This window comes from Mus caroli, chromosome 1, assembly GCF_900094665.2.
Source record: "Mus caroli chromosome 1, CAROLI_EIJ_v1.1, whole genome shotgun sequence".
Lineage (NCBI taxonomy): Eukaryota > Metazoa > Chordata > Mammalia > Rodentia > Muridae > Mus > Mus caroli.
In genome coordinates, this window is record NC_034570.1 from 54,608,407 (window position 1) to 54,630,266 (window position 21,860).

General features: G+C 38.9%; 1 protein-coding gene across 9 annotated transcripts in view; it reads left to right on the forward strand.

The window, feature by feature from the left end:
- Nucleotides 1-19,633, forward strand: part of Abi2 (abl interactor 2) — an 81,825-nt gene extending 62,192 nt beyond the window's left edge. For 5 of the 9 annotated variants that reach the window (XM_029476725.1, XM_029476740.1, XM_029476747.1 and 2 more), the window contains 3 exons: nucleotides 3,052-3,138; nucleotides 9,322-9,495; nucleotides 15,171-19,628. In XM_029476725.1, coding sequence (XP_029332585.1) covers nucleotides 3,052-3,138; nucleotides 9,322-9,495; nucleotides 15,171-15,346 — 437 coding nt within the window. In that variant the 3' untranslated portion in view covers nucleotides 15,347-19,628. Of the gene's footprint in view, nucleotides 1-3,051; nucleotides 3,139-9,321; nucleotides 9,496-15,170 lie in introns of all 9 variants that reach the window. The other 4 variants (XM_029476730.1, XM_029476738.1, XM_029476756.1 and 1 more) reach the window with 2 other exon arrangements.
- The last annotated feature ends 2,227 nt before the right edge of the window (nucleotides 19,634-21,860 follow it).

A 21,860-nucleotide genomic window follows, 5' to 3' on the forward strand; every position in this document is an offset into this window, starting at 1 on the left:
TCTCTCTCTCTCTCTCTCTCTCTCTCTCTCTCTCTCTCTGGTTTTTCTAGACAGGGTTTCTCTGTATAGCCCTGGCTGTCCTGGAACTCACTCTGTAGAACAGGCTGGCCTCAAATTTGGAAATCCGCCTGCCTCTGCCTCCCAAGCGCTGGGATTAAAGGCGTGTGCCACCACGCCCAGCTAGCTCTGCCTCTTGACCTTTATTGTCTTTATTTAATTCCGTTTACAATAAACAGCTCTTGTATTATAAATGTGTGTGCTAGGGCTGAGCCACTCTATAGCTAAAGACAGGTTTTTCCAGTAAGCAATACAATCGTGGGGTTCACAGTGTGATGAAATATCCAGCGGTGGTTATGTCAGTATCTCTTCACCGCCTTGCGCTTCTCAGGTACTTAATTACCAAGGTTAATGATGAGTTAATAATAGCTTCTGTACCTTTCCTCCTGCAGGTTAAAAACTCTGTGTCCCTTTGTCCTTTTGCTGTTCTTTCTATGCTAACTAAATTGTTAGTTTTCTGTACTGGTTTGCCTACAGTGTTACTAAGTTCTCTTTGTTTCTAGAATCTGCCTTGATTAACTGTGTGCCAGGCTTAGATTAGCTTTTGAAGAAAAGTCTTTTCTACCACTATGTGAAATAGGATTGCATTATCTGTTTTTCATACCATATTTGTGGATTAGATTCAAAGGATCTTGTCATGGTATCTAAACAGAAAATGTAACATCCAGAATTTGAGGCAGAGTGACTTAAAAAAAATCCGTCTCTTTGTTGATAGTGCAGGAATTGCCTCACAAAGCACACGAACACCCATCTCAGTCAGTCAGGGATGGCTTTGAGCAAATGCCCCAGGATTCGGGAACTGAACCACGACCCTGAGTTAATGTCCTACAGGGTTCTTAAGCCCCAAATCCACAAACATCTGTGCCAAGTTATTTTGCTATTTAGGGATAGGGGATTTCCTTAGGAATATGTCTTTGTTGTATACTTACCCTGCTCCCATTGGTTGGGGTATTCAGCTGTGGCAGGGGACTTGTCTAACATTCATGTCTTAACTTGCCAACCAGGATATCAGTTACCCACATATGTGTCTCATTCTGCCAAGTAGGATGGCAGCTCCCAGGGAGGCCTTGGGAACTTAAACTTTACTCGGCCACTAAGAATGGAAGTCTTATTCCAGGTAGTTCCTAATATTGGTGCAGGTGTCTGTCATATGTTGGGGAACATCCCAGGGGCAGCTTAGACGGTAAAAGCTTATAACACAGGTGCAGACATGCAGTGCTGTTTGTTGGGTGGTTGGTTCGGGTCCAAGCTTATTGTGGGTAACTACACCAAACAGTTCTCCTGACTCTATCATGATTGGTTTCCAAGGGCAGAGAACAGAACAGAATATGGAATCAATCTTGGCATTAGAAAGTTTCCTAGTAACAGAAACATATGGGAAAGTTTCCTTATAATGGCAGGCTAGCCAGGTAACAGTTACCCGGGCGCCCTAACATTCCATCTAGGCCTTAATATTTTACCTAGGTTCTTTACACTGAGTTCTTTTTCATGCCCACACTCACCTTTCTATGATTTTCATTAAACCTTTTACCTTTACTTCATGTCTGAGTGTTTTGGCAACATGAATGTATGTGTACCACATGCATGCTGGGTAACCTGTGAAGGTCAGAGGTTTTTGGATCCATGGAACTAGACTTACAGGTGGTTGTAAGAGCCACCATGTGGGTTTCAAGTCCTCTATAACGAAGCAACAAGTGCTTTAAACAGCTGAGCCAACTTTCCACAACTTTCCAGCACTGTTTGTTTATTTTGTATTTGGGATAGGATTTCTCTGTGTAGCCATGGCTCTCCTGGAAGTCTCTCTGTATACCAGGCTGGTCTCAAACTCAGAGATCTGTCTTCCTCTTTTTTCTGAGCTGGGATTAAAGGCTTGTGTTACCACTGCCCAGAATATGGCCTGCTTAATTTTTAAACATATCTCCCACTAGCTGGATAGAGAAAACATTTTGGTCTTGTGAACTCTGCTCATGGTATTTTATGCCACTAAGCCTTTGTCCTAACTTGGTTCCTTACGCTTGTCTTTCTCACCTCCTGTCTGCTTAACATACATCTCTTAAAGTACTTGTCCAAGAGATCCTTCCGTTCTCTGTAGCCTTTGCCCCTGTGGCCAGCCTTGTCTCTAGGAAAGGTAGACAAAGGTGGTGTGTGTGTGTGTCTGATATCTCTTCGAGTGATGAAACAGTTGAATCTTCTTAGTATTATAAGTTACTTGAAATTGGGAGCAAATAGAGAATTCTATTAAGAATATGGATATCATAGTACATATCCTTTCTCAAGGAAACTAACTGTAGAGTTAACCTTCAAAACATTATGTAGGTATTTGCTTTGTTTGTTTGTTTATACATAAATGTCTGTGGAAGGCTTCCCATATTCTTAGAATGTGCCATGCATTTGAGATGGAGGGATTTAGCCTTGGAACAGTGACATTTCTTATAGGCTCAAGGAAGAAATTTGATGAATTGGCGTTTTAAAAAAACTGCAGTAACAGCACTTGATTCTCAATGAAAGGTTCTGATAACTAGTCTTTCAGTAGAGGCCTTGCCCCTCAGGAGGAACTCAGGTCATAGTTGTTTAACTAAATGAAGAACCAACTACTGCCTGTTACTTGTTACTGAGATAATAAAAAGCCTGTTTAGGTTGTCAGGATGTCAAGGTTTTCTCATATACTCACAACATCTAAAAAGTCAACCAAACTATTTATAATATTTAACAGAAATTTTTAGAGAACACATCTGCAACAGATCCAAAGAGGACGTGCCCCCGGTACCTGTCAGCGGAGACCGTGTGCTAGATGTTTCCTATTGTAGTTTTACAGCTTACTAAAACTCTTCGCTTATTGTTTGTTTGTAAAATTACCTTCCAAAGGGGATCCGAAAGGAAGACAAATATTTGTGAAAAGTGTTGTACCTCCTTACATGTCTTATTGTATTATCCTTTCCTTTTTATATAACTCGCCCTTACCCCTTATCCTCCACACCTTTTTTGTTTTTGCAGTATCTCTTGCTCCTCCTCCTCCTTCCATCTTACAGGTAACTCCTCAGTTACCTTTAATGGGATTTGTGGCCAGAGTCCAAGAAAATAGTAAGTTTATGTCTTCTTTATGCTGTAGATCAGATTATAGGCATAGAATGTGATTTACAAATGACTGACTGAATAGTCATTCATATATTTGAATAAGTAAGTCATTGTATGACTCGCTAGTGATGATAAAGTAATTGAGGTGGACTGGAGAGAGAGCTCATTGGCTAAGAGTGCTCTCCTCTAGCAGAGGACCTGGACTTCAGCTCCAGGAGAATCCATACCTATGACCTCTTCAGACACTGACCCTCACATGCTCGTATCCACACTCACACACACAACTCAATTACAGCAAACTTCTCTGCTTTCTGATAGCTTTAAAATGATTGTTTCTGGCATTTTCTTACTTTTCTTACTCTCATCTCTAGCCTTCCTTCTGTCCCTCTCTCCACGTGGCCATGGCCTGCCTCCCCCCCCTTACCCCTCCCTTCTTTCTTTATCTCTGCCTTTCTACAATAAAGCTCTAAAACAAAACAAACCAACAAACAAACAAAAAACCAAAAACAAAAAACCAAAAAGATAGTTTCTGGAAATTATACTCAGAGCACATGCTTAGCTTCCATGAGCTGCCAGGTTTGATCCCCAGAACCATAACCCATAACCAAAAAGCCACACCGCCACCACCTAGTTGTCAAGGTCTGACAAACAGACATGAAATAGTAATGTAAGGAAAAAAAACTGCATGAGAAGATATTCTGATTGCCAAACAAATATCCTGCTTATTTCTCAGTTGCCTAAACAAACTGGTACCCTAGCTTGCCTCTTCCTAGAATCATAGATGTGTCATATGTGGCCTGAGTATATTATTCTAGCATTCCAAGTATAGAAAGGACCACACCACAGTAGGGCACAGATCAATCTGCCAGTTTGGCCCCCGAGAAGCAGACATCAATTGGCGTTGGTTTGTGTTCTGCTTTTGAATTATGCATAGTTATATAGCTAATTTTGTTGGTATATTGAATCTTCTGGGAAAGCATTAAGGAAACTTGTATTTTTTAATTGTGAAGCCTGTGTCAATATTTAATGACGAGTGTCTCTAACAGAAAGAAATAAGCAGTTTCTGTGTTGGGTGATTAAGGGACTATCAGTCATAAAGTTGCATGATGTCATGGAATCTAAACTTTGAGGAATTACAGTTGATCCATGGAAAACATGGGTTTAAATTGTTTGGGTCCCACTGATTTTGTCAGTGTTGAAAGTTATGTTACGGATATGTAAAACAGCCTGTTTGTCTTTTACTATCATAGAATGTCCACAGATTTATTATCAAACTCAAGCAAAAAAAAAAATTCACAGGTCACATGACCTCGTGCTGCTCTACTACTGTAACCCTCTGCTACCTCCTATTACTGTTGTGAACTTACGCTATAATATCTACTTAAAATACAGTGTTAGGCTCATCATCCCTGCATTCCCAGTATATTGCATATTCAGGTTAAAAAAAAAAAGTTCCCCTGAGGGTGAGGGATCACTGGATGGCAGAGTGGTTGCCTCATGCGCACAGCCCTGGGTTTAATTTCTGCCTGTAGTTGGAGTAGGTGTTGAGAGTGATTGATTGTGATCTCGTAACGATTTTTCACTGTATATAATACATATGGTAGAATATGTGTTAATTGACTATAATAATAAGGCTTCCTGTCATTAGCAGGCTATTAATAATAGGATTTGTTGCAGTCAGAAGTTAACAGGCATTTCTAACTATAGTATGATTGTGGGAGTGGTGCAGATCTGTGTTTTGTTCAAGAGTCAAATTGTATATTAGTTTAATATACAATGTCATCAGGCCATAGTAGCCCCACTGTGCACCTCTCATATAAAGAGATGAGTACCACTCCTGGCTAAAAATAATTAAAATCTCTTGTTATGGTTCTCTGGAAGTAGGCATTTTAACAGTACAATGTAAGGTCTGTCAGGGCAGGGGCTTTGCTAATTTTGTTTGCTACCTATATCCCTGGCACTTAGAAAAGGGTCTGGCCGATAGCAAGCAAATTTTGGGGCCCTTCTTTTTTATATTTTGTTTGTATTTTAACTGGTTGTTGTACAGCACAGAGAGGAGCTGCTTACTGGCTTGCTCCCCATGGCTTGCTCAGCCTGCTTTCTTATAGCACTCCTGACCACCAGCCCAGGATTGGCATCTCTCATAATGGGCTGGGCTCTCCCTTATTAATCAAGAAAATGCATTACAGGTTTGCTCACAGGCCAATCTGGTGGGAGCATTTCTCAACTAATGTTCCTGTTTCCAAAATGATTATATGTGTCAAGTTGACCTAAAACTAGCCAGCATGGTGCCTAAAGGTTGAATGTGTCCTGTCCTTTTACTTTTCTCTTGCTGGTTTCTAAAAGTAGCCGATTTATTTCTGTTTATTAGGAGGTTCTATATGAGTATCCGTAAGCTTTAAAACATTGTCATTTGTAAAGATGGTTTCTTAAATGTAAGGGCTATTTTCATTTATGTCCAAGTATATTCTTTATGCTTTAAAATTATGCCTTTGCAGCCTACTTTTTTTTTTGGTTTGTGTGTGACCCATGCTGGCTCTAGGAGAAAGTGTTTTTCTTATCAATTGTCAGTTTGTCTAATGTGTTGCTGTGGCATGACATTTTGCCAGTAAAAAGGTAGAACTTTTAGAGGTTAACTGTAGGATAGAACATAACTGCACTTAAAATTTCCTGAAGTACAGACTGATTAGGCTCTTTGGAGTTCCACATTTAGTTGAAGTGAAATTATAGCAAGAATGACATTTTCCCATCACAAATCAGATTAAGTTCATTGATTAAAGAAGATAGTTGAATAATGAGTGGAAAGGCTTTTCTATCTTTATTGTTTTTATTTTTTAAATCAACTGATATGATGAGTGTTTACCTGGGGAAATCCCATCATTCATTTGCTACCACACGTTCTTTGAACAAATTATTTCAAATATTTTAGAGAGAACCAGCCAGATTTTGTTACTGACTTTGAAGATTAACAATCTATCAGAATATTTTCTTTTTTTCTTCAGAATTGGACTTTAAAGATGAATAAGATTATGGAACTTATTAGATTTTACCAGTAATTAGTGCAAGGTATAAGGTTTGTAGAAACATCAAAAATATTTCATAGCTGGGCGTGATGGCGCATGCCTTTAATCCCAGCACTTGGGAGGCAGAGGCAGGCGGATTTCTGAGTTCGAGGCCAGCCTGATCTACAGAGTGAGTTCCAGGACAGCCAGGGCTACACAGAGAAACCCTGTCTCGGAAAACAAAACAAAACAAAACAAAACAAAAATTCATAAGTAGAAGTATTATTTTAATTAAATGTAATTTAAGTACTTGATTGGTATTTAGAACTTAGTTGACACTTAGAGTAGATAGTTGTAGAACACTATTATAATAGCATTGTTAGTATTTTAAAAGCCACTTCCTAATTTGGCTCCTATCATAACTGATTCCTTTGGGATTTCTTTCAACCTCTTTCCTGCCAATCCCTTCTTTCTCCCTTTGTATGAGGTGTGGTGACATTTCCCCTCTATACTCTTCTCAGTGCTGAACCTGGTTCCTAGCCACACAAGGCTGGGACTGACTTAACAGTTACATTCAAATGAGTGTTATTTTCTTCAAAATATGCACGGTGGAAAGATGTGTACTTTGTTTTAGAGTCATCATAAGGTTTTTAAAGCATTATTTTAAAGATAGTCTATTGAACTAACATATCCTTTGCATTAAATTTAATGTGTGGAATAGTCTGGAGTCACTTGGAACCAGTTATAGTAAGCACTTACATTGTGATTTTAAAAAGCACAAATATGCTTCTTTTATCTTTTAAAAAAAGTTCTCATATGGTACCCCTATTATTCATTGAGTAGAGGATAAATTCAGCCATCCTTTCCTCTGCCTGTTGTTTGGACGGTGGTTTTCTTTCTTTCTTTCTTTCTTTCTTTCTTTCTTTCTTTCTTTCTTTCTTTCTTTCTTTTTTTGAGACAGGGCTTTTCTATGTAAGCTTGCCACCTTCTATACTTTACTACCTCCCAGCTATTACCTCGACTCACCCATCACGTCTCAGGAAACCTTTCTTGGTCCCACATAAAGAATTTGGTCTATGATGATGCATGCTACTATAATTACTTACAACATCACACTACTTAATTGAAAATAAAAGTTTGGTTGTCTACGTCTTGGTGACATTTCCCCTATACTGCTCTCAGTGTTGAACCTAGCCACATGAGGCTCCTGGGTGGTATTTACTTACTGGTAATGAAGCATGGCTTATGTGGTACAGATTCTATCTAAGGGAATGGGCAGAGATGCTTTTCCCATTATTGCTATAGTAACATTAATCTTGGGGAGCTTCTGTTCACATTTATAAAATTAAGATTAAAAACAGCCCCTTGGGGCTGGCGAGATGGCTCAGTGGTTAAGAGCGCCGACTGCTCTTCCGAAGGTCCCGAGTTCAAATCCCAGCAACCACATGATGGCTCACAACCATCCATAACGAAATCTGATGCCCTCTTCTGAAGTGTCTGAACACAGCTACAGTGTACTTACATATACTAAAGAAATCTTAAAAAAAAAAACAAAAAACCAGCCCCTTGGCCTGGGGGTGTAGTTTAAAGTGGTTATGTAGAATGGAAGATGTGTAAGGTGTAAGGGTATGGTTTAAAGGGTTATGTAGAATGGAAGATGCGTAAGGATCTTGAGTTGAGCCCTAGAATGGCAAAAAAGTAAAAAAATGAATTAAAAAGTCTCTCCAAGGGAAAGATGAAGTGAACTAATGAATTATGCCATCCTAGCTGTATAACTGGGAGATGCATACGAAAACAGTAACGTGGCAGCCTTTTTCATCTGGCTCTGAGGTGGTCACAAAGAAGGGGAAAATTAACAGTATCTCTATTTTGTGTAATTTTAGAACACAGTTTCTCGGATTTTTCTGAAGGTCCCTTGGATCTCTGTTTTTGTGCAGTTGTTAACTCTCTTATAAAGATACAGAATTTTCACTGCTGTTTTTAATCTCTACGTAAAACATTACATTCGAATAAAGGATCTATTAAGATCACAGATTTGTTTTTTTGTTTGTTTGTTTTTAAACAACATAGGACTAGTGCCATGTACAAGTTTGAGGGAAGCCTAGGCTACACAATAGCACCACACCCTCAAGGGAAAAAAAAAACCAAATCCCATAGGAATACAGAATTTTTGGTGAGTGAATTTTTAAGTACAGAATGGCTCTCAGCCTGTGGGAGAACACTGAAATAGCAAGTGGTATTGGCACATCTGACTGTCGGGAGACTGAGATTAAAAACAGGCTCGCTGAGAACTTTATAAGTAAGAATAGTGCTGATGCTTAGAACTGAGGGCTGGTAAATGCAAGCTTATTATACTTGTTGTGTTCAAGTATGTATCAAGCATTTGAAAGCTGTGAGTTCTTTGGGTTTGCAGATGATTTTTTTAGACATGGTGTAATATGGTAAGACTGACCCCTGAAAGCATTTCTCTGCAGGGTATATTTTAAGTTCTCCTAATAATACATATGGACGTGTAGTTTCAAGAAATTTCAAATAATCACTAAACCTGAATTAGTTAAAAACAAAACTAGTTCATAAATGTCTTAGTGTTTGAACTCCCAAAGTTATTAGTGATTTTTTTTCCTCCCCAATTTGAAAGAATTCTGTTTAATAAAAAAAAAAAAAAAAAGGCTGGCAGTGTGGTGAATTACTGTAATCTCACCCCTTGGGAGGCTGAGGCAGTAAGATTGCAAGTTTGATTGGTTTATATAGTGAAAACCTGTCTCAATTGTAATGAGAACAACCTAGCAGATTGTAAAAACATGTATATATTTTTTTGACTCATTTTACTTTTTATGTGTTTGTAATTACCCAATTTATTAATGTTCTGATAATGACTTGAATAGGGTGTAAAGCCCATTATATTGTACTCATTTCTTTAGAAAAGTGATTGTTTTTACTGAAAGGTTCTGGAGGCCCAATTAACAGTATTTTGACCAAAACTCATTCAGCACCATCAACTGACCCAAATGGGAGGAAAAAGTCATGCTTGAAGATTTAAAACATAATTGTGGGAAAATTACTCTTGCTCATTCATCATTTGAAAGATTATTATTTTCCAGTCTAGGCTTCTATTGAATGAATCTAGAAGTTCAGATAAATGTTGAACTTTACATGATACATTGTTGTCACCTTGATACACTCTTAGTTTCAGATACACCACCTCCACCCCCACCTGTGGAAGAGCCAGTCTTTGATGAATCCCCCCCTCCACCACCTCCTCCAGAAGATTATGAAGAGGAGGAAGCAGCTGTGGTTGAGTACAGCGATCCTTATGCTGAAGAGGACCCACCGTGGGCGCCAAGGGCTTACTTGGAAAAGGGTAAGTGTCAGGGGGTCGTCTGGAAGGATGAGAAAACTTCTATACATAGAAATGAGACCTGCTGCTCAGAAAAAGGGCATGCTTATTTTTACTTATAATTAAAGCTTTATTTACTTATATTATCTATTCTGTTTAGGTTTTTTAGTCAGTCTACGGGGTTTATGGTTTTGAAGTTTATTAGTACATTTTTATGTTTATCTCATATTATTGAACTTTCTTTTCTCAAATTATTCATATACCACAAAATAAAAACCAAGTGGGTTTTCCTTTGGAATTCCCCAGGAAGAGGATTATTTTTCCAAATTATTTATTTCTATTCCCATGCTTTCAACCATCATTATCAGTATTATTACTATTTTGATTTTTCTTTTTGACATACAGTCTTACCAAGTAGTCCAGGTTGGCTTCTAACTCTTGAGTTTTCTGCCTCACGCTAGAATAACAGTTACATACCACTGTGCTAAACTTTCAGATAATTAATTTTGAGTTATTTTTATATGTTTTAAGCTTGAGTATTTCCATAGGAAACTTTCTTCCAAAGAATAATGCCTCACTCCTTTCTATAACTCTGTGTGTGTGTGTGTGTGTGTGTGTGTGTGTGTGTGTGTGTAAAATTCCTTCTCTTAGGTAACTATGACATCTGGTACCGTGGATCAGGGGCTTCTAAGTCTCAAGCTCAGCTGTCCACGGTGCTCACACCTACAACCCCAGCACTTGAGAGGCTAAGGCCAGAGTAAGGTCCAGGGCAGCTTGGGCTACAGAGTAAGCTCCTGCCTCACAACGCAAAAGAAAAACATAACTCTGACCAGCTTGTGTGTGTGGAATTGTTGATGTAGAAGGAAACTTTCTGTTAAAGAATCCGAAGCAACCAAACCACTGTGTCTCAAAACTGGCCGCATGCTAAAATGATGTCTTAGTGACTATTCTATGGGTGTGATGAAGCACCACGACCAGGCAACTTACAGAAGGAAACATTCAACTGGGGACTTCTTTACAGTTTCAGAGGGTTAGTCCATGATCATCGAGAGCTGGGGTGATTGTAGGCAGACTGGCACTGGAGCAGTAGCTAAGGGCGGGGAGGGAGAGACAGAGAGACACGCAGAGACAGACACAGAGGCAGACAGTGAGAAGGTGAATGCTACATGGGGTGGGACTGGATCTCGTAAGGGCTCCAGTGACAACACCTTCTCCAACAATGCCACCCCTCCTAATCTTTTCTAAGAGTCTACTAGCTAGGGAGCAATCACCCAAACATATGAGCCTATGGGGTCATCATCATTCAGACCACCACAAATCCCTCATGGACATTTATGAAGAAGTAGAGAGTTTAATGAGTTGGCGAGATGGCCCCGCAGTCATGAGCATATACTGCTTTTGCAGAGGACCCGAGCTCAGCTCCTAGCAACCATGTTGGATGATTACAGCTACCTCTAGCTCAGTCTCCAGGGGAGTCTGATGCTTCTGGCCTCTGTGAGCACCTGCACTCATACGGATATACTGCTGTCCAGGTACACAAATATACATACTCAAAAGCAATTAGATAAGGCTTACAGAAATAGTGGACTTAACACTTCTGGCCAAGAAAGAGCAAGTATAAGCAGATTTATTCCTTTTCTTCAAACAGGATCTGGGGGAAAATATACAAAACAATATTTTTTAAGGCTTTGAATAACAGGTGGCAGCATAGCTTGACTGAGGGCCTCCCCGCCCCCCCCCAACACACAAAAGGGAAACAGTTTTATATATGTCACTGTTGTGAAAGGTGAGAGAAAATGAATACGAGAGAATATTTTTAGAGACAGACAGACAGACATTGAACTTCCTGGAGATGAGAAATACAGGGTCTGGAATGACACTGCAGAAGAGGGATCATTAGTCTTGACCTGGACAATAGACATATCCACACAGAAGGAGGAACCATACGTATATAAAGTCAGATCAAATAGTATTCAGTGTGTGTGTGTGTGTGTATCCCCTGATTGGGTAGAGGCCAGTATTTGTTTGGTTTTGTTTGAGACAGGGTCTCACTGTGTAGCCTTAACTGATCTGGACTCACTATGTAGACTAGATTGATCTTCAACTCAGAGGTCTTCTGCCTCTTATGTGCTGGATTAAAAGCCATTATACCTGAAGTGGCAAGTGGTTTTATACATTCTTTTTGTGCCTGTCACTTTACAGAACTTACTAATAAACTAATAAATTTTTTTTAACACGAATCACTGCATTTAACATAACTGCTTTCAGGTAGCAAATGTAAGCACTGTTGTAATACTGCCAAAGTGGCAGATTGAAGTTTAGGGAAACTATGTAGACTTTGTGAACTAGAGAGTCATAGTTGAGTTGAGATCTAAACTGTGGAGCTCACAATTCTCCCCACTGTCCTGAGTTCTGGGATTTGCCAGCCTCTGCTATTTACTAGTATTCAGTTTGGCAAGTGTAGGGACTTAGAAATGTCCACCAAGTGCATTGTCTTTCAGTTATTTTAGCACTTTCAGAGTTTAAAACCAAGTAATTTTTTTTTTTTTATGATGTTGGCTGATATGCCCATTTTAAGGCCTTGCTTAAATTTTGTTAAGAAGGGAAAAGATAGATGGGAGTGATTTGGCTTTCAGAAGGATTGGGTGAGTTAGTGAAGGTCAGTTTGTGGGTGTTTTTTCTCACCCAGGAGTATATCGTACTTGGAGACAGTGCACTTCTGTACTTCTGTTAACTTAGAAGAACAAGAAACCAAGAATCTTTGATTGATGGTCGACCAGGGTATCATCCCAAGCAGACTATTTCAGGAAGCAGTATGCATAGGAATTGAAGGTCAGAAAGAGTTTGTAAAATCCAGTCTTTACACTGCTTAGAAAATGTCCAGGTTCTTCAAGTATATTGGCTAATACACTGGTGCAGACAGGAACTGTGGCGATGAGGAGTCAGGAGAAGGCAGGGCTCCCTCTTCCCTGGCTCTGTAGAACTCCGGGTGTAGTAAGAGAACTAGAAGACAGTGTTTGTAGAAACTGGAGGAAAACATTGAGGGTGGTCATTGCCTAACAGGACGTGATGAAAGCACTAGGCGGTGTATCTTCACTTTAGTGTGAAGTTTCTTTAGTGTGGTGGGGCAGAGGAAACATGGCCTCATTAACAAAGCAGCATTGTTTTTCATAGAAACAGCAGCCACAATAAGTTTTGAAATTGCTTTTAATTCAGATAACATTGTTAAGTTACTAAATTTATTAGTAATTATGTCAAATTCAACTTTGGTCACCTCAGGACAGATTGTAGATCAGTTTTAAATTGTTAAAGAGGCTTTACTGCCTTATAATAAGCCTTCCAGTTTCCATGTAAGAAAAATCATCATATCTCATAGCAAGACTTAATAAAATAAATACAGTAGACGGAGATGGTAACTTGGTTACCTTTGGCTTTCTAGTAGCTTGCCAGCCAGTTCAGGTGGTTCATTGGCAGGTGTGGTTGCTGATGTCCTGTATCTCTGTCCCTTTCCCTGTCCTTCTGCAGAGCATTCTCTGTCTCACTTCCCTCGCCATGCATATCTGCTATACTCAGTACTGATTCAGCAGCTGACTAATACTGAATATGGCTCTATGATGGCCAGTGCTTATGCTGTGTTGGACAGATGAGTGAGCATATCATTTTCAGTGTTGGGTGCTTGCTTGTTGCTTTGTGCCAGCTTACATATTTATGAGAGAAGATAGTCTGGCCATGTCTGTAGTCCACCTTCCCTTTCCTCCTGAGCTCTCTTTCCTCTTCCCATTTTCTTTACCTCTTCTGTCCTTAACATTTTTCATATTAAATTTAAAAGGCACTGTTTAGTTTTGTTCAGCGAAAGCATTTCTTATAGGCTATTTTAACTGGGTGATAATTGGAGCTAGTGTGCTTGGACCTTGACAGTGCTTTCTTTCATGTTAGTCCTGGGAAACTGAAGCACCATTACTTTTCTTTTGCCTGTAATTACAGAAAAATAGCCAGATGCCTAACAGTTCATGGATATCTATGTTTGCATGGAATGGAAATTGGTAGTTTTAAACAGGATTGTTTTGAAAGGAGTAAAAATAGAAAAGTTAATTTCAATTGATTGCTGATTTTAACACACACACACACACACACACACACACACACACACACACACACACATCTCCTGCATGACCATAACCACAGTTCAGACTTACATTTGCTATGAAATCTTTCTAAGGCAAATCCTCCTTCCCGCCCACCCGCCCGCAATGGACTGAACCACTAAGCTAAATCTACAACCTCCAGTAAAGTTGTCCACTAACTTACTGTGTTGTTACCAATAGAAAAATAGTTATTCTGGATTGCTTTTCAGTGGGTACATTTTTGTAAGTACCAAGAATCTTGCTTTTTCTTAAAATAGAGATTGACTGGCAGTACTAAACACTTTAATTCTAATTTTTTTAACACCTAAACTTGTCATATAATTACACTGAACTGTTTTTAGATAGAGAAACATACCTTGACTCTTCTAAATTAGGCTTCTGATGTCCTCAGTGTATCCCAGTAATAAAGATAATTATGTATGAGAGATGCCATTAGATTTTTATTAAAGTAGTTCAGAAACACAGGGCTCATGGCTCTGCCACTGGGTTACATCCCAGCCCTCAAGTTTTAAGACAAGTTACAGTGTGTATGCTTAGAAAAACAGCTGGAGATATTTCTTAATTAAAAAATACATTTATTTATATGTGTATGTATGCATGTTATGGCACATTTGAGTGCCATGCTAGAGGTGAAAAGATCATCTGTAGGAGTGCATTTTCTTCTTTGGTTATGTGGGTCCCAGGAATTGAACTCAGTCTTGGTTGGCAGTAGTACCTTTACCTACCAACCATATCTATTGCTGGCCCAAATGAGATACTTTTCTTGAAAAAAGTTCTTTATGGTATGCAGAACATACTTGAGTTTGGAACAAAGACTAAGTCTTAAGTGAATGTGAGTTAAGTTATGAGTTATCTGATTTTATTAAAATTTTTGAGGGTAGATGTAATGATAGGAACCAGAGATTATATGAGATAACGGTTCAGGAGCCCATTACCAAGTGAGTGAAACTAGTAAAAACCACAGAGGAACTAAATCAAGTGTCCTGGTTCTTTTAGCACCTTATTATTATGGATGTATTAAATTGGTAACATAATGCAACATATGTTTTGAAAGAAAAAGTATATGTATAGTGGTCTTTAGCTTGTAAGAATTCAGTCTTCACTGATAAGAGTCCAGAAAGGAGTGATGGCCTTGCTGTTCTTTAGTCTGTCTCACTTCTCAGGTGCCTCACAGTGTATCTCACAATAGTAGTATATTTACATTATGAGCATTTGTTTTTATACAATATGGTGCCTCAGTATAAGTTGAAATGAATAGCTGTCTTTCATTATCCTTGTAGATTGCTTTTTCTCTGCAATGTTTTTTTTTTATAGGCCATCGAAGGATAAGTTTAACTAAACATGATTTTTTTTTTTTTGCTTGTCTGCCATTTATATTGGATTTAGAACCTTTTTTTTTTTTTTAGAAAAGGATACTCAACTGTGTTAAACTGGTAATTGGATAGAAAAATATATATGTTAATTTTTAAAAGTTGCTGTGTATGAGTGCTTATTTGGTTTTATCTTTCTAGGAATGGTATTTTCGTTCACATCCTATTTTTGTTTTCCCCCTAGTTGTGGCAATTTATGATTATACAAAAGACAAGGAAGATGAGCTGTCCTTTCAGGAAGGAGCCATTATATATGTCATCAAGAAGAATGACGATGGTTGGTATGAGGGAGTTATGAATGGTGTGACCGGGCTCTTCCCTGGGAACTATGTTGAGTCCATCATGCATTATTCGGAGTAGAGCCCGGCACAGCTGTGCTTCTCTCTCAAGAGGTCAGGTCTTCCCAGATTAGCTTGAGGCCCTGGGAATTTCCTCCCAGTGAAATGAATGAAGCATACAAATGATGAAGTTACTCCTTTTATTACTGTTTTGGTTTATCCCCTAGTATCAAAAACTGAAAGCCAAGTCTGAACAAGTGGATCTTCTTGCTGTCATTTGCATTATGCTATCTAGATTGAAAATGTGGCCATTTCTCAATCATGAAAGGCATACCAACATGAACATGTAGCTAAAACATGTAAGACCAAGACTGACTTGAGGAAAAATATCTGGGATCTTTCTCAGGAATACTGTACACCCTTGGATTTCTCTTCCTGCAGAATCTGTGACATTGGATGCTCATTGCCTCTGCTTTGGGGCTAACCTCATGGCCTGGTGGACACCCTTGCCCTTTACTTTCAGTATATGGAGAGGAAAGGAACCAGTGTTTAAATACTTTATTTAACTACTTTTCGATTGCTTAAAAAAGCTGTTTTCCTTCTTTAACACTGTAAATCCTGTGTTCTCTTAGCACTGGAGTGCGCTAGGTGAGTTAATCCTGAACTCCCTCGCATCCTGTCCTGTTTGTAGATTATAAGGATGACAAAATGTGAAAGTCTCCAAATATTCCCAGGGTTGTTAACAGTTTGATTTTAATGCACTGTTGCATGAGACTGCATTGCTGATAGCAGCCAGTGAAACCAATGTGAAATGTGGTGTAGGTACTTCATGTACTGAGGTGAGCTTGTTGGACACGAAGGTTCCTAAGGATCTCCAGCCTTAGGCACTGTTTCAGAGTAGGGCCTAGGAAGTCAGACCAGCTATTACTGTTCTTTTGATATTCAACCCCCCCCCCCTTTATTTTTATTTTTTTAGCAGAGACTAGTTGTCAAGTCTCTTGACAGTCACTCCTGGACTGGGAATGAAAGGCTGCTACCATGCTCTTGGACCATTATCAATGGCAGTGTTAGCTGATGCCAAGTCATTTTCAATCTCTCAGCTATTGAAAAATAAGTCTCCTCCTGATCTGAAGTGATTAGACTCTAAAGTAGCACTCCTAGTAATATTCTGAACCTTGTGATTCAGAGTAAAGAGTGTGCTGAGGAAGACTAATAGAATAAAATACTTACCCAGGCACACTGAGGAAAAGCAGTAGTATGTATTTGAAACTATTGGCATCTCCCTCATCTACTGAAGAGGAGATAAAGCTGTTGTAATCCAGATGCAGGATTGCACATGCTGTCTGGTGATGCTAGAAGAACAAGGGTTGTAGATGTGAAGAAAAGCAGACTATAAGGCACTGACACTCCACTGGGAGATCCGCTATCTGCACCTGAGGCTTCACTGTGCAACTCGGACCCAGACAGTGTTCTTCTCAAGACCTTTTTTGCTTTAAGGTTGTAGGTTTTGTTTGTTTCAGACATGGTGTTCCTCCTGCTCTAGCCTCTCAAATACTAGGATTATAAGGAGGAGCCACTGTACCAGGAGCAGCAGGCTGTTTTGGTTTTAATTTTATTTTAAAAACCACATTGCACATCAGCTATCACACTTTAAGATTTTTTTTTTTTTTTTTTTTGGTTTTTTCGAGACAGGGTTTCTCTGTGTAGCCCTGGCTGTCCTGGAACTCACTTTGTAGACCAGGGTGGCCTCGAACTCAGAAATCCACCTGCCTCTGCCTCCCAAGTGCTGGGATTAAAGGCGTGCGCCATCACGCCCGGCTCACACTTTTAGATTTTTTTCTGAAGCTTTGGATTCTTTAACTTCCTTCTAGCACACGTTCCACTTCATGGATTTGTTAGGTCATCTTGACTGTCTTCAGGATATATCCCTGAAGTCCTCTGAACCTTTAGTTCCATTATGGACCCAAGCAAGACTGTATATGAACGTTTAACTCTGATTGTATTGGTACATGGAAACTTTTGAAAACTAGTTGCACTAATTATTTATTTAAGTAGCCTTTTGTTGAACATGCTTAGTTGATTAATAAGACACTTGGAAACTCAGCAAACAACTAGCTTTTGTAGTCATAGAAACAACTGGTGGTAGGCACCAGGAATACAGCTTATCTTCTGGACTCCTGCTGAGTTGGGGTTTGCAGAAAACACTTGTGAAATCCTTTGTGCTGAAGACTTGCACTGGGGGTAATCCATGGGACAGATGACCCCCTCCCCCTTGTATTATTGAGTACTGATAAGATTTTGAAAACGAAACACAAAATACTGTATGTTGGCCTTTTCCCCCAATCTTAAATTTTTGCAATTTTGGATTCTCTGAATTGTTTTGGAAGGATACTCTGTAACAATGAGCCAGACCTACAGTAATCGGAGACTTTTAATGTATGTAATATTTTATAGATTGCATGCTGTTAATACTGTGAGGTTATTTCCTGTTTTATTGTAAATTTTCCCATTTATTTGCCCATAAACTAAAATATGGTTGATATTAGGAATTTTAAACAAATGTTGAAACTTTGCTGACCAGAATACAACCACTTTACCAAGACACAGGTACTGAGGGCTCTGGTCTATCCTGAAATGTCTGATTCTGTGCACAGTTCCTTTACCCTTAAAAAAAAAAAGAAAAGAAAAAGGAGGAAAAAAAAAAAGACTGGACATGTCTCTTTTTTTGGTGTTAATATTTGAAGGTCCAAGGATCTGAGTGAAAATACATTCTTGTGTTTGATCTTATAGCCAAGGCAAATTAGAAACAAAAATAGTGCCAATATTTTGAAATCTAGACCCAAGATTTCAGCCTGCTGTGTTTGGAATAAATATGAATTTTTAAAGATGTCTCCTACAGTATTTTCCTTTTGGCTACTTCTGTCTTCCTGAGAGGTACTTGTTGTCCTCATCTAGGGATTAGCACAGGACTGCTGAGTTTGCTATTCTTAAGTCACTGGGTGATAGTTTTTACCCCCTCCTTTCCTTACCAGTACTACTGCTGTTTATATTACCTGGCTAGAGACTGGTTTATGCATCTTTACAAATGATGTCTACCATGTAGTTGCCTCATTAACAGTTTTATGTTGATTAAAGATGATTCTTACGTGTGCGACATCAAAATGATAGCTTGCTTTTATCTTTCAGTTCTCATTTTCTTTTAAGGTCACCTTTCTGTAGTACAGCTTGCTTTACTCTTTTCTCCTCATGGAGAACATGGTGCCTCCCGAAGGCCGCCTTTACTCCTGCAAAGGGTTTTGGTGGAAGAAATGGTTGGTAGACTTCCAAATCTTTGAAATGAATGGGAGCTGTTTACTTATGAATAGCTTTGGCCAGGAACTCCTCCCGAAGGTGACTTGATGCTTCCCTAACACCATTTACTTGGAATCAGAGTTTTTGAACTAATAAGCTTTAACAATGTTTGTCCCGGTCTCACCTGAGTGATGGAGTTAGATGCTGTGTTTTAGATAAGCAGCTAGTTAGTTCTTGACTCAGTGCTCGGTTCTCTCTCCACCGGACCAACTATTGTAGCTAAGCGTGCTGTACTTTTTCTTTAGAAATAGAGTTCTACCTGTATTCAGGATTATACTTGAAAAAATATGCCATGTTCTGATAAATAACCATCAAAGTATTCAAATTGCTTAAAGGAATTCAAGTGCAACCTGCATTCACCCCTTCTGAAACTTAATTCATAAATTCCTTTCTATAAAGCTGTGTGTAGCAAGAATGCATTGTATTTAGTTCTATGCTGGCAGGAACAGAATGGAGCACAACAAAGTACACAGCCTTACTTACGAGAGCCTTACAAAGTTACTAAATGAAGGCATTGAGCTGGCTATCTAAATTTACTTTATGCTCTTTGTTTTATTGAGAATCTCTATTTTAAAAAAAAAATCAACAAATGGAATGACAGGGCCTAGCTGTGTAAATTACCTTGCAAAATATGTTAATTTTTTTTGTAAAAAAAAAGATTATTTTCACATTAAACTGAAGCCTCTTTTGCAAGTTCAGAAATCTATGGGAAAGCAGTTTTTAATCATATTTTATGTCCATGTACCTTTTTTCTTAATAAAATGGTTTACAAAAAGAATGTAAACAATTTATGATCTGGCAGTTACACTAAGGGTTCCCAGAGAGTTGGTGGTACTGAGTAAAAAACCATTCAGGCAACTTGAGCAGACAACTGTTGCCAGTAACATTCCTTGTGTGGGCCATGAAGCACCTCCAGATGAGTGAGGGACAGTCACTTAACTTTTCAATTGTACTCGGAATAATTACTGCTGTGTACTAAGAACTTGACCCAAATAAAAACCACACGAAGTGTATTGCAGTGTCTTGTAGAATCATTTATGTATCACTACTTCTTTCTAAGGTGGTTCTAGTCACTGATGTACTGTTCAGTTACTTAACACTTAAAACATTTCAGTAGTGTTGGACTTCTTCCAAGTTTGGTCTCTGAAATATTTTGTTTTAAAGACAACTTCTCATTTTAGTTATGAACACTGCTTTTTCCAGATACAACTAAATTTTGTTAAGTGTAAAATTTTCCATCATTGGAATGGGGTTTTAAAACGAAGTGTGGGTTAAGATTCCAGAAAAAAATGACTACAGAAGTTCTCTAGTGATTTGAGTGATGTGCAGTTTATCTCCAGAGTGAGGATACTACAGTTCTTGCTGCCTTACAAGCCCATTGTTCTTCAGTGCCTTTGTCACTTCCATGACACGTAATGTGGAAGCTGGAATACTCAACTAAAACACATTTTAAAGAAATGTTTTGAAGAAAAGGATTTCCCTGTAAATAAAAGGGTCTTTTTGTCATGAGTATTCTGGCGTCTAAAAATAAATGGGACACCAGCCTTTTGTTTTTATTAGGGTTTGGATTCACACATTGAGGTGTTGGAGATTGGGAGGGTGCCCTCTGTTTCACTGTCCTGTCATTCTGAGTCTACTGTGTACTTTTTTCAGAGCTAGGGTCAAGCACTGACAACAGATGGTGAATCACTTTTCGCTTTATTATAGTTTAATGGTAGATGGTAAGGGAATCTGTAACCTGAAACTAAATGTATCCATTTGATATGGCAATCCTAATACATAATTGTATTTCTAAATCAGTGTGTGTGTTCATATTTATATCAGGATAGTGAATGTAATTGTGTTATGAATTATATGTAGGCATATGTGAACTTGTCAGAATTACTGCTTTTGTAACACTTGGCAGCCAGATAAATTTTATAGATACATATATGATGAAGTTTTAAAATGAAGTCTATAAGCCTTTGAGGATTGCACACAGGACAATATCAGCAATGAACTGATGTTTTTGGAGATGCAGATGTTTTAAAGATATTTAGAAGATGATACATACACACCCATCTGGAACTGATGACTATATTAGTTGATATATTTGTTTTTTTTTTCCTTCATGCAGAGTACATTTCTGAAATGTGGGATCACTTTCAGTGTTTTATTTGATATAATGCTAAGGGTGACCTAAATTCAGATGCATGAGTGACTGCTGCTGTACAGAGGCTGAAATTAAAGACAGTTCCGTGTATGTGCAAGCTAAACTAAAACACTCGAGGTCAAATAGAATCATCATAGAGGCTCTAACCAATGTTTCTTGAGAGATGAGCTCATAACTGCTAATTAAATGTTGACTGCACACCCACACCATAAAGATTGTAGAGAGACTATTGTATTTGTGTATTGTATGCCTACACCACTTGTCCATTAAAAAGCTTATGGCTTAGGCAAGAACTAAGAGGTGAGACATCCAAGAGAGAAAGAATTCTGGGATAGAGCCAGCAAGGCACAGGAAACTCTGCCCAGGAAAATGTAAGGAGGCAGAAGCATGGTACCTGAATACAGGTGACCAGCCATGGGCAGAAAATAGGTTAAAATAAATAGGTTTATTCTAAGTTATGATCTAGTCAGAGAAAAGCCTAGCTATATGGCCAAGATGTGTGTGTGTGTTTTTTTTTGTTTGTTTGAAATTTTTATTTTATTTATTTTTTTATTAGGTATTTTCCTCGTTTACATTTTCAATGCTATCCCAAAAGTTCCCCATACCAACCCCCCCAATCCCCTACCCACCCACTCCCCCTTTTTGGCCCTGGGGTTCCCCTGTACTGAGGCATATAAAGTTTGCAAGTCCAATGGGCCTCTCTTTNCAGTGATGGCNGACTAGGCCATCTTTTGATACATATGCAGCTAGAGACAAGAGCTCCGGGGTACTGGTTAGTTCATATTGTTGTTCCACCTNTAGGGTTGCAGTTCCCTTTAGCTCCTTGGGTACTTTCTCTAGCTCCTCCATTGGGAGCCCTGTGATACATCCAATAGCTGACTGTGAGCATCCACTTCTGTGTTTGCTAGGCCCCGGCATAGTCTCACAAGAGACAGCTATATCTGGGTGCTTTCAGCAAAATCTTGTAGTGTATGCAATGGTGTCAGCGTTTGGAAGCTGATTATGGGATGGATCCCTGCATATGGCAATCACTAGATGGTCCATCCTATCGTCACAGCTCCAAATTTTGTCTCTGTAACTCCTTCCATGGGTG